Source organism: Passer montanus, unplaced genomic scaffold (genome assembly GCF_014805655.1).
Source record: "Passer montanus isolate IOZ18808 unplaced genomic scaffold, ASM1480565v1 scaffold13, whole genome shotgun sequence".
Classification (NCBI taxonomy): Eukaryota; Metazoa; Chordata; class Aves; order Passeriformes; family Passeridae; genus Passer; species Passer montanus.
In genome coordinates, this window is record NW_024359832.1 from 10,373,110 (window position 1) to 10,386,635 (window position 13,526).

Sequence of the window (13,526 nt, forward strand, 5' to 3'; positions counted from 1 at the left end):
AGGAAATCTGCACTTACTATGATGCCTACAACTTCCCTGCTTCTCTTTCATTACTCCCTTCTAACTGAAATCCTGGCAGGCAATGCAGGACTTCCTTTGCCCACAGAGCTCTCCAGTGTCTGCATTTAGAATGGTCACCTAGGATGTTCGAGAAAACACCCTGGGCATCACTTCCTGCTGTTTCTGGAGGGCTGCACTGACAGGAAGGTCTTTGATATATTTGGCTTTCTAAGATTGCAAACCTCTATTTAGGTCTTCATTAACCTAAATTGTTGCAAAGCCAAACATCTTCCGCTTCCACCTTTTAACTGTGTTTTCAAGACTGAATATTGATTAGCTGCCTAAATAAATAATACTTGCAGTAAACCAATTCTGCATTTTAATACTTACCCCTTATCTCTATTACCACTTAATGCAGGAATGGACTGATAGCAACTTTAAAGTTTTTCCAGGATTTCTTTGTAACAGAATAGAAACATTTCTCAGGAGAAGAGAACAACCCTAATCAGAAAGGTTCCTAATATCTGTAAACTGTAAACTGTAATTCCCATAGACAGGAAATCCAGATTAGACAAAACTATGTACAGATATTTGTTGACAACTGCAAAAAGAGAAGAGAGAAGAAGATAAAGCTCTGGAACAGAAAAATCTAGTGGTACAAATCTGAATTTCAAAATTTATACAAACATATCAAAAAGACATTTTATCTTTTGTACAATTAACAAAACTTACTCAAGTTTTTAAAATAAAAAAAATTAATTGCTGAATAAAGATGCAATATAAAATCAGTAGAAGAAAGTGTACTTTGTTAAAAATTCAAGTTGCAAATGATTGCTTTTTGTGTTGCAGAGGTCGCAGTCTACAGCATTTGAACACCTTTTTCCACACCTTTTCCCTTTCTTTCAAGGATTGCTTTCCCCACAGTGGAAGTGGATTGTGTGAGGCAGAGGTGGCAGATGGGCTCTCCTGCCTCTGTGTTAATGGAAAAAAGGATTGCTTTCCCCACAGTGGAAGTGCATTGCATGAGGCAGAGGTGGCAGATGGGCTCTCCTGCCTCTGTGTTAATGGAAACGAGGGGCACTAATGCTCCTAACACCCCTTTCCCATGTCTATCAATTAGCTGAAATGCTTTAAGAAACTGGGTATGGTCAGAAAGTATTACAAACTAAAATGAAACATCTAATTATGTCTTAAGGTCAGAAATGATAGAGAGAACTTCAACAGTAATGTGAGTGCTGCTAGCAACTGGAACTTCCTTCACAAGCTGTAACTATGCCAGTTTTCCACAGTTAGAACTTGATGTTAACTTAACGAACCATGATTTGGCTTCAAAGAAATGCTTGTTTTTGTAACCCAGATGCACTTGGAAAAAAGGGAGAAAAGGGAAAATGTTGTGACACCAGACTTATTATCAAAAAATTAGACAAGAAATAGTACTGAATACATAGAAAATTAAATATTATTGATTTTTATATTTTCTGCTGATCTACTACTTATAACGAGACTTATTAGGGTATAACTATCCTAAATAGAGCTATTCAAGAAAAAAAAAACAACTATAGAATATAACACTCAGAGAACATGTTTCTTGAATAAAATGATCAGATACCTACTAAAACATATTATGTGAATAAAATATTCACATAATATTTTGCCGTTGTCTATCAGATTCCAACTTGTCTCTTAGCAACATGATACAGACTTTTTGTTTAAAGCAAAGCACAAAAATTGGTCACATGCTTTGTCTTGCACAAATTGTGTCTTTAACTCTTTTGTTAAATATTCCATTTATTTTGGTCATAATTCCAACAGAAACAATTTGTTCAAACTGTTCAGCCAAACACAATGTCATTTGGCAAAGCACTGTGGTCCTCCATAAAGCAAATTCTCTAGAGACAATTGTTTGCACATATCAGTAGTCCAACATCTACAACATGCTGATTTTGAAATCCGGGTACACAGAGGCCACTCTGCAACTTTCTTCAGAGAACCTCAAGTTCACTTCCTGTAACCACCAATGTCTGACAAGACACAGAATCAGGTGAACCTCCCTGGGCTTAAACAAAGACTCAAAAAAAAAATTGGCAAAAAAGCAATATTTCTCCCTTTGTATTAATTTTAAGGCTGATCCTTGGTTACTATTTAGCACAGTCACACGGCAGTACCACTGTTTATGCATTGCAGTCTTATAAAGCATGGTGATGACCCCAAGACAAACATCTTGTCCTAACCACAGACTCACTCTGTCCCTCTTAATAACTGGGGACTTGTCTTTTCTGTGGAGGACAGTGCAGCACAAGTATCCTGAGATGCTTCTCCAAAGCATAATTGGCCAGTAATGCCATAATTTGGTAGGTATACTATTAATTGCCTAATTTAAAAAATACTAAGTTGAGACATTTTAACACTGTTTTAAAGCAGAGCATAAATGTCACACTGCTGGATCAAAATGACCTTCCCTGCATTAACAATTTTGTTAAGGTACTGAAAAAGCCGAGCATAAAGTATACAGGAAAAATAATCTGTCAGTGATTTCAAACAGCAGCACATAATCTCTAGGTTCTAGAGATTTTGGTTTATTCCATGGTTATTTGCTGCAATAAATGGTTCAAATCACAGATGTGCAGCCCCTCACTACACGTGTGACCTTGTGCTAAAAGCCTGAAACCTCCAGAAGGGTACTTTCTGCCTTCTGTACTCACTCCTAAAGCTGTGAAGAAACCAAAGTGCTGGAGTTGTCCTTCAGCACTTCTTCTGAAAGCCCCCACAACAATGATACCCACTGTCGTTCCTTTGGCTGCTGGAGAGGGAATAATTCACAGAGGCTGTTTCTCCTGCAGTGCTGCCCAGCCCAACAGGAAGGCTGGATGATGCCCCCGTGCCCGCCATTCCCAGGGGCCCTCACCCTGGCCCTGGCCCTGCTGCACTCCCTGCCCAGCAGCTGAGCTTCCTGGGGCTGGAGGAAACCTGCTGGAGCTGGCTGGGCAACAAAAATACGTGCTTCAGCTAGCTGCCCTTTCTGTGTGGGCTGTGGGGATGGAAGCTGCTGGTCCAGCACATGCAAGCTGCCAGGCACAGACACAAACGGCCTGGAGGAAAAGGGGAAAAGGGGAAAAGGAAGCGCCCAGCAGCTCCCACTGCCCCAGCTGCATCCGTCCCCTCCCTCCCTCATTTCCTCTCATAAAATACTGGACAGAATATTTTACTGATTTGTTAAAATATGTGGAAAGGCTTTTCTCTTCCTCACTAAAGATACAGCCCTTCAGTTTTGCAATCTATTTCAATATCTTTTAATATATGCTTAATTTATTGTTAATTAACAGCTCACTGTATCACTATCCCCAAACTGATCTTTATACAGCAATTCTGTTTCAAGGAATCCCTTCCGTCTTTTTGGAAGCATTTTATAAAATTCATTGGAAGATAGTAAAATAGGTGCAAGTTTCAGCATTTTTTTTTCTGTTTTCTGGCAACAAGTAGAAATGTGTCTAAAACTGGAGACTCCTTGCAACCTTTTCCCTTTACTGGGATATCTAACTGTTTTACAGTCTTTATACTCTCGTCATTTCTCATAATAAAATCTGTTACTATGACAAAAAAAATCCACTAAAAATTATAAACTGTTTGAGTTATTCAGTTGTTCCATGATCCAGCCATCAAGATTTGAGCTTCAACATATTTTGGAAGTACTGAAGGAAGATAACTAGGGTACATTTTTAGACATTTGGGTACATTTTTAGACAAGCCTATTTACTTTTGCATTTTTTACAACACTTTATTTGACATTACAAGAAACCCTTGACAGACCATAGCCAAAATCCTAAGGTAAGGAGCAAAATATTTGATCATTATCTATAAATATGAAGACAACTGGTTCTTGTACTGAGAAGTCTGTTTATATTGATTTCAGATAGGGAGGAATGGACCAAAACAATTTGACTAAATTGAGTCATTGGACATTAAGCTGAGCTTGTTTAAAACAATGTAATTATCAAGTTAGATATGATTCTACAATCACTTCTGGCCATTACCTAAAACAGCAAAAATTTAAAAAGAGTTTTAGGAATTTGGAAGTCAAATGACTGACTACAGATGTCAAAAAGTTTGAAGTGATATCTAAAGTAAAAGAATTAAAACTTCCATAACTGATACTACCTATGTATACAAGAGAAGTATCTAGCTGCAAGACAGAAACCAGTAATTTTAATATTAAATTAGTATTATTTAAGCAAAGGAGATTAAAAATACAAGTATCAGCCAGAATCTGAAACAGAATATTTTGCTGGGACTAAATGAGTAACTGAGGGGAACATGAAAACAACACCACTTCAGTAAAAATGACATTTTAAAATAGAATTAAAAAAAAATAAATCTAACAGTATAGTTGAAGCTCAAGGTGAGGATCTAGTTCAGTTTTTAATCTCATCCTAATCTCATTTTAATGCACTTACCCTCAGTATTCCTGTACACAAGAAGATCTGTGGGCACCCTCATGAGCTCCAGAGCACAAGATTCCCTTCCAGTCACCAGGAGAGACACTGGTGCAGGTCAGGCACAATTTAAGCGCCCCAGTGGGGAAGATGGAGGGGATGCAAGGGAGATGGGAGATAAAAACAGACCATATTCTGTTAGTCATGGAACTGCTTGTTCAAACAAGAATCCAACAGTCTCTCTATCTCTGCCTGTTTATAGCATTTCCAAATTTATTGAAAATTAAAAAGAAGAGAAGATGCTGCTCAAAAATCCTAATGTGGAAAAGTTAAGGTGTTGTTCAGATTCTGCACCACATACAAGCACAAAGCAAAGGAAATTAGAGGGTCAGCAGGTCTGTAGGGGATGTCCCTTGCTATTCAGTAAATACTTTAAATTCTTTATAATGCCACGGTAACCTTGTAATGACCTGAATCAGCCACAATTCTTGTGACTGCTTTGTAACATTATAATTTCTAAACTGCTACCCAATTTATGGATTTTAAAAACTGCAAAATGCTATATTTTCAGATGTAGATCTGAAGATGAAAAAAGATCTTGTGGTTTATACACAAACTGAGTATCCAGAAAGGCAAACAAATTCAAGAGAAGAGGACTGCTCGCCTCCTTGCGGAATCTACTCTGTAATCTTTAGCAAATCAGTTAATCTTTCTGTGCCTTCATTTCCCATATATAAAACAAGGTAATACTTGCTGTAAAGGATAAAAGCTATCACTCTTTTTAAAAAACAAGTGTCACAGAAAAACCTCTAGTTAAACATTTAAAACAACTTCTTGCAAATATTAAGGAAAACATCCATTTTCTCTGTTATCCAGGGCAAAATTTCCCCAAATGTTCTCAAATATTGTATCTGCTAAGCAGTTTGATTCTTCATATAGGAAGTGATACCACCAAGTCCACAACTAAACCTCTTTTTAAATTAGCCTTATAAATTTACTAGTTCAGTAAGTTCCTACATTATCATGACAGATACAACAAGATTCAGAGACATACAGCTCATACCCCTACCAGAGACTACAGCTTAGTTCACTTGTCAAATTTTGAGCAAGGTATGAAGGATTCATGTTTCACTGACATACATTCAGTATGGCAAATAATGACAACTACATGTACATAAGCATGTTCATAAACCACACGATGACAAAAGTTCTATTGCAAATGCAGTAACTATATAATCCATTATCATTTTAACACCTGAAAAAGGCTCTAAGCCAAAAGATACACTCAATCAAATCAGATTATTGATTCCAACTTTGGTATTAAACAAATCAAACAAATTTTGTGAGGAAGACCTCACAAGAAAGGTATGAGAGCTAACAGATGATGCCAGCCTGACTGTAGTGACAATCCATCACACATCAATATGGGCAGGGCTCTTGCACTAAAGCCTGAGACATGAACCACAGAGGCTGGAAAACAGTCACAGGCATAGCACTGCCCTCCCAGAGAGGGTGTGGGGCACAGCAGAAGGACTCTTGGCATCATTCTCAGGACAATATTTTGTCTCACGCAAAGACCGGCTCCAACAAGTTCTGAAGGAAGCTGTGCTCACGCCTTCTCTGCAGGGAACCCATTTTGTGCCTTTGATGGGATTCCAGGGAGGAGTTCAGAAGATGCCTGAGACAGCTCTAGACCTAACCAAAGATAAATGGGGAATGTGTGACTACATCTCTGTGTATGAAAAAAATCAACAGGAGCAGTGAGACAGAACATGGAGAAATTTTCTGTGAAAAGAATAAATAAGATAGGGACAACAAAAGTGATGTATGATCCCACCTTTTCCTTAGAAAACAAGAAAAAATAATCTTGCAAATATCTTTATTTTCTCACCTGACAGCATTGGAGATGATATCCTCTAAGCTGTGAGCCTGAAAAAGTAATTTCATATTAAAAGAATAAAAGCTTTTACAACTCTGACAATAACATCACAAAACTCAGATCACTAATTACATTTACTTTATTTAATATTACATGCATTTTAGACAGTGATTCACATTATTTACTTGCACAAGTAGTCATTCTCAATATACAAGTAATAACCATTGCTTTTACAGTGGAATTCATTAGCATGCACTTCACACAATTGTGTGCAAAGTTATTTTTTCCAGTTAGAAAATATCAAGGTAATTATTTCTAAAATGATTTTATACATGGAGTTTAATTTTGGCTTTATGCAGACATTGCATAGTTGATGCTTAGCTTCTCCAGAAAGACTGGGATGTGGTACCACTATTGTTGAAACAGATCAAGTGACAGTAGCAAACAAGAAGATTTGAAGAAGAGGCATAACTTTCAGGGTTGAAAGGTCAGCAAGTACAGCCTAGGATGAAAATCAAAAAGCCTTGTTAAATTTGACATTTGAATCAAATTTCCTTAAAGCAAGTTAAGAAGTCAGGAAAAGATTTAAATCCTGCCTATAATACTGCAAATAATCAGATATAGACATGGCTAGAAACAAATTATACTGGTTTATGTTAGTACTGTATGGCCTAATTTTTTATTCTAACATTTCAAAGAAAAAACAGGTATACCCAATGTATATTACCTAAGTAACTTTATTTTAGCCTTTAGCCTTACTTCAAATATACACTGCATCATGGGTGAATAAGGAGTCTAACATTTCAACCTGTTTCTAAAAATAATTGGGAATTAAGAATCCTTATCCTGTGGCTTGGCTAGTACTTGTGAACTAAGTCCAATGTAATGCCTCAAATAATCAGTGTCTTCTCATGGAAGTATGTTTTTAAGAAAGCCAAAGAAAGTGATCACAAACTCTCTAAATCTGAAAAAATCCATCACTGTATTTTTGAAAAAAAAAATAAATTAACAAGTGACTATATATAATAATAATAATCTTCATGCTAATAACTTCATTTTCTTCATTTCCTATGGTAGTATGCACAGTGAAATTTCAGATTCACACTGACAAAATAAGCTTGTAATATTTTTGTACTTTGTAGAACAGAAGCAACTAAAATGTACTGAGGAAAAGGGTACAAACCTCTGCAATATTTCAAAAACAATATATCCCACTAACACAGATTATATATTTAAAAAAAACTTAACTGTAAAAAATAATTTTGTAACACTGCATTTTTATAGCAAATATGCTTTATTTCCTTTTTCTCCAGAAAAGCAGCATTATGTACTGCATGCTCACAGTTTCCTTATTTTTTATCTAAGGTAAGAATTTAGACAGAAAGATTTGCACTATGCATCATGTGCCATGTGAAGCTTAAGTTACTCTTACTGGCAAAGCATCAGAAACTATTTCAATCTCCTCTAAGTGAAACTTATCCTTACTTCAGCTGCAGCCAGTGATGTCACCTCCATCAGGTTGACTGCTCGGAAAGCAAACACAGCAGCTGCCAGGACTGAAAGAAAATGTCCAATATTTAGGTTTCTGACCTGGTAAGTAGTGGTTAGAATTAATCTTGATATAAAATACCAGTTGTCACATAGTTTAATTATTTTGATTCTGAAGAATAATATACAACAGGTGGCCATGTTTGAGTTTCTTTGACTGCTCTTTTAAATAGAGAGGAAAAACGTAATATTCTTTCAGGAAAGTCTGAGTGAAAATGCCTCAGTTTAAGATTAATAGCTTTTAATTAAAAGGGACAAGCTGTCTTACATGTACAAATGAAACCAAAACCTTTTATCTTCTATTCACCTACTTTCTATTTAAAAACTGACCCAACTAAAGATACATGTTTTCTTTAAAACATCCATCTTAAACCTTCCTAAACATGAGGACATTATTTAGCTAAAAAACTTTCAAAGTGTCTTAAAAGATGCCACTTCAAAGGCAGAAATCCAGCAAAATCAGGGGAACTCTCAATTGCAAGTACTGTAGAGGTAGTTGCCATAAATAACATGAATCTTGTACTTTTTTGAAAGGTGATGAATTCATTCACCACTCCCAGTACAGCTGGGAGAACAGCCTGTGTTCTGTTCAGAGAGCACTTGGCATTTTTTTAGTATTGCCATTAAAAAAATTATCTGACATATTTTTTATTAAAGATGCAGTATTCATGCAATTCCATTTTTCCAGCTGATATATGCTTCGACATGTATGTAACCTGCTGTCAGCAGGTTGTCAAAGAGCAACTATTTTCTTCTCATCACAAAATACAATGAAGCTAATGAGTATTTGCCTTACATTCACAAAGACTTCACACGTTTTGTAAAAATAATTCTATTACCAGCAAGAATTTCTAGAGAATTGTATCCCAGGATTCTGTCCCACAGAAGCAAGAGCTGGTCTGTAGCTAAATAACCAGAAAATGCTCGTACCATCCATTTAAATGAAATTCGTAGCCTGCAAATAAGTGACAAACAGTGGTTATTATATTTCTGCCTCCCATAATGATCAGATTGTCTGTAAATTGAAAATATTTCATTATCTTTCTGCATTTCTCTTCTCTTCCAGGAAGAAAAAGCATTTTCTCTTGCTGCAGTAATAATCGATATTTTAATTTGCAATAGTCATCATAAAATTATTTAGCATCTCATTTGATAAAGTACTAATATCATTCTCATAATCATTCTGATCAAACAATCACATTAGAGTGATCTTCAGCTATTCAATGTTTCATCCTTTCTGCTATTATGCTATTAAGATGGATACCAATTAAGACAAAACAGTTTTCAGGTTCTCTTGTGCCTGGCGCCATGAATTCACTATTGAATGACTCTTGCTCTCTTGCCTCTTCCAGTACCTTCTGCTGCAACTAACACATCTCTGTGTCTTCTGTCCCCTAGGAAATACATCACTTAGTTCCATCAGATACAACATGAATTACTGAAACTTAGCTGAATAATGCAGCACAGAGCATTTCTCACAGAGCAATTCTCTCTCTTTTCACAGAGCATACAGAAGAAATGCACAAAGCACAGATACACAGGTTAGACAAAGCACTCCATCTGACTCTCAAGAAAAAATGGAGCACTGATGGTTATGCTTTTGTCTAATAAATGCATTTATTTTATGCTTTTTTAATTTTTTATTTATTTTCTACAGATCTTCAATTAAAACACTACAGAAGAGCATTTTCAGAATAATGAACGTGCAATATTTGTAACAAGTCAGAAAGAAGTACTTACGGCTGAGCTCCAATTTCTCTGAGGTGATAGAAGAGCTGGGGCAGATGGGTTTGTAGAAGAGTTTCAAAAAGCAAACACAATGATACAATGCCCTAAAGAAACAAGATCATATCATGAATACTAACACTCATCCTGTCAAATCTGGGAAAACAGTAGCAGCATGTAAGTGTTCATGAATTTTTAATTCAAGCAATAAAACATTAATGATACAGTATTCAAGTCAGGTGAGAAAGGCACAAGCAATTCTAATACCTTCAGTCACCAAACCCTTGCTCCTGCAATTCCATGTATGTATTAGCAACATGGTATGTTCTGATAGTCCTTTGCAAGTCTGAGTTACTTATGGTGTTTGTATATCAGGGTTGAAAACATAACCTACTTGAAATATTTCCACTTTGATGAAACAGACCTTAGTTGCACTAAAAAATAAAGGATGTGAGAAGAAGTATCTCTCTGATAAGTAAAACCAAACAGCAATAGAGATAACTACAAAAATAGTTAAACATACACACATTTTAAAAATTGTTTCAAAAAATTACCACGGAAATGAATAGATTCTTGTTTGACCCTTTTCTCTGCCATTAAACATGAAAAGCACAATACATAGCCTTGAAATGGTATACCAAGGATAGGATTTTCTTTTAACCAGGAAATATTTTCAAAAAGAAATTTAACTCTTCAGCACTTTTTGAAGGAAAAAAGAAATAGCTACTCTGTTTTATTCTTCACAAATAGAAGACAAGCCAATTTGTACAACTCTTGTACATTCAAGAAAGTTGATCCTGGTCACAAACAGACAAATTATTTAAACTCATCTCATAGTACTAAAAAGCATGTGCTGTCATACCAAGATTCTTCAGTTAAAGAAACAGACACTAAATTAGTATAACAGAAACAATATCTCTGTACATATATTTCAGTCCCTTTACCCCAGACTATTTCGGAGTCCATTTACGTACCTTTAATGAAAGCAAATTAGTGTGACTCTTTGATCTGAAAAATCTATTGGATTAAAAAACTTCACTCTTATAAAAGACTCCATACCCTCATGAAATGAGAACTTACTATTTTAATAAGGTACACGATAGCAAAGACTAACACTGACATAGAAAACAACAATATCCAGATGGGAATTACCTAATAATTTTTCCAAGCTTGCCCGAAATATTTTAGTATATTTAAAAGGATACATTTCAATCACACAGAAAACCATGCTACTGTATATTATTGTTCTGCAGCAAACAGGATATCAAGTGAGTGGATTTAATTCCTAATGAACTTACAGAGGGATGAGAAGAGATGGAATGGAGTCTGAAGAAAAAACGCACATACATCTCACGGAATATCTGATACAATTTGGAAGGTTCATGGTACAGAAAACAAAGTGGTGCAACTGAAAGGATAAAAGAATTATAATTGACTCAACACTGTAAAGTGCTAAAAGGGTTCAATGATTAAGCGCATGAAGTATGAGAAAAAGCCAGGTAATTCATAGTACCCCAATTTACAAAAACAGTACCAAACCAATTATTGAGAAAGAAGTATTCAATCACAGTTTATCATTTAATGCAAAAAGTCAAAAAAGGAAGTATGATACATTCTAGATATTATTCCTACATATTTCAAGAAGCTAAACCAATTAGAATCTGCTTACTATAGACCTGGCTTCTGAACCATGAGAAATATGCTGTAAGGAAAGCATCCCTAAGGTGTAGAGCAACGTGAACAGTGCAAGTTTTTAATTAAACTGTCTCTAAATTTCAGTGTGCCCTGGGGCCAGTGACCAGCTCCAAATTGATGCCCTATTTGTAACACAGCTTGAAGACAGATATTGTGAAAATGAAAACATTAAAAGAACAGCTTTCGGTTGCCACAACAACATCACTAAGTATGACAAACTCATAGATACATTTCTTACAAGATCTGTAAACCATGGACATTTGGTAGTTTACTCTTTAGAAGTCTTCTACTAGACCTGATTCAAAATAATTGATTACATCTGTAAAACAGCAGCTCTGAAACTCTGCTTGTTTCATAAAAATCTAACATATAGATAAATCTGTTATGTGTAGTGCTGCTCAAACATAACCATCACTCCTTGAGACTGACAGTCCATACACTCAATGCATTCTCACAGACAGTTGTCATACCTATTTGTGAACAGCCTTTTGATCTGTCCCGTCATCATGATGACTGCTTCACTTTACAGGTTTAATTATTTTAGCTGTCAGTTTACATTTTAACACACTCATAGTTTCTATCTCTACATTTACCTTCCCCTCCAGTTTATTTATACTAAGCTAGGGACATGGATATATTGACTGTGTATGTATGTACACATACACACATAGATATATGTACATTTTTTAATATATATACGGATATATGCACATGTGAATTTTTTTCTTCTTATCTAAGTATTAGAAAATGTGGCTTAATAACAAAAATGGTGTCTGTGTATGAGAGGTGGGGTGCTAAGGTAGGGTGAGATGTTCACAGAAACATGTATTTCAGTAGGGGCCAGAAAAGCAAAGGGTGTTACCCATGCTCATGTTTTCAATGCTTGAAGATGGAGGTGGAAAACTTGTCAGTGTGCACATGTACATAACGGCCAGGAGGGTAACAGAACAGCCTCTGACAGCTGGCACCCTGACAGTGAATGCATGCAAACAGGAAAAAGGGTATAGGATTTTCATAAGGACCCAGACACTTCCTCACAGAGCAGCACAGCATGGAATACAGCAGATGCTCTGCTTGGCCACAGCCTTCTACTGCCTTGCTTTTTTCACCCTTCCTCCTTCTCAGAGCCAGCATATTCTGAGCCTGTGCAAAGAGCGAGGACGGGAGGGAGGCAGGAAAACTCACATCTCCGTTTGGGAGATGCTGTTCTCAAGGGCAGAGTCAAATCCAAACATTTTGAAAAAAGCAGTTCACACAGAACAAGTGAATGTCTCTAAGTGAGTCCCTAAGGAATAGTTTGTAACTTAAGTGCTCATCACTCCAAAGACTCTGGATTCCCTACTCAGGTTCAAATCTGCATTTCATATTTCAATTCCATTATTTTAATGATTGTGTGTGATCATTAAACTTCATTATTAGCAAAACATAGTATTTTAAGTATAGTCTTACAATCTACTTGCCCTGTGATGCTACAAACACCTTTGATAAACCAAAAGAAAAAACTGAAAAGCCATAACATCTAATCTCACATCTGCAATAGCTGCAATATGTCTGTAACTCCAGGAGATTTTTCTGCTTTTTTTTTCTAAAAATCTTATTGATATTTATGCTTTCCTCTGTGCAGTAAATTAGAAAGCATTATATTATGTAATGCTCTTTTAACATCTCTTGTGGGTAAATGTAGAGAGCAACAGGCCTTTCACACTGTTTATAAGAACTGTTTTCATGGGTAACTTGGTCTACCCAGAAGTGAAACACAAGGAAAGAGCACTTTGTTGCTAAACTTTATCCCTCTATTCATATACATGAAGATGTGTAGCTTAGCTCAGTTATTAGCTCTCAAAGAAGGAATTCCCACATGGCAGCAAGGTGTAATATAAGTAAATGAAACAGCCTGAAATTTTAAAAATTATATTCAACAATCTTCATACACAAAAAAAAAACCCCATAAAAGCACATACATATCCAAGTTTAAAAGTTGCAGAAAAGTATATACAGTTTTAAACTACAATATGAGGAAAAGCAGTTCTGAGGTTTTAGCTTATGAGAGTCACACTTACCATACATAGAAAAGCCATGAAAAGGAATTACACCTGCAAAACAAAAATATTCCTTTTTTTGTTCTTTCATAATCTTCTTTATGCATGCAAAAAATAATATTCCCCCTCACATTATCAAATTGTATTCTGCCTACATAGGGAATAAAGTATTTCTTGTTATCACACTTGCACAGATCTCCATCTTGTACA

At 35.8% G+C, this 13,526-nt stretch overlaps 1 protein-coding gene across 2 annotated transcripts in view; it reads right to left on the reverse strand.

Moving 5' to 3' along the window:
• Nucleotides 1–6,432: 6,432 nt before the first annotated feature.
• The window catches only part of TBC1D19 (TBC1 domain family member 19), a 48,448-nt gene continuing 41,354 nt past the window's right edge, over nucleotides 6,433–13,526 (reverse strand). For both annotated transcript variants that reach the window (XM_039699076.1, XM_039699075.1), the window contains exons 16-21: nucleotides 13,338–13,370; nucleotides 10,881–10,990; nucleotides 9,598–9,689; nucleotides 8,697–8,812; nucleotides 7,795–7,865; nucleotides 6,433–6,811 (exon numbers count right to left, since the gene is read on the reverse strand). In XM_039699076.1, coding sequence (XP_039555010.1) covers nucleotides 6,737–6,811; nucleotides 7,795–7,865; nucleotides 8,697–8,812; nucleotides 9,598–9,689; nucleotides 10,881–10,990; nucleotides 13,338–13,370 — 497 coding nt within the window. In that variant the 3' untranslated portion in view covers nucleotides 6,433–6,736. The remainder of the gene's footprint in view (nucleotides 6,812–7,794; nucleotides 7,866–8,696; nucleotides 8,813–9,597; nucleotides 9,690–10,880; nucleotides 10,991–13,337; nucleotides 13,371–13,526) is intronic.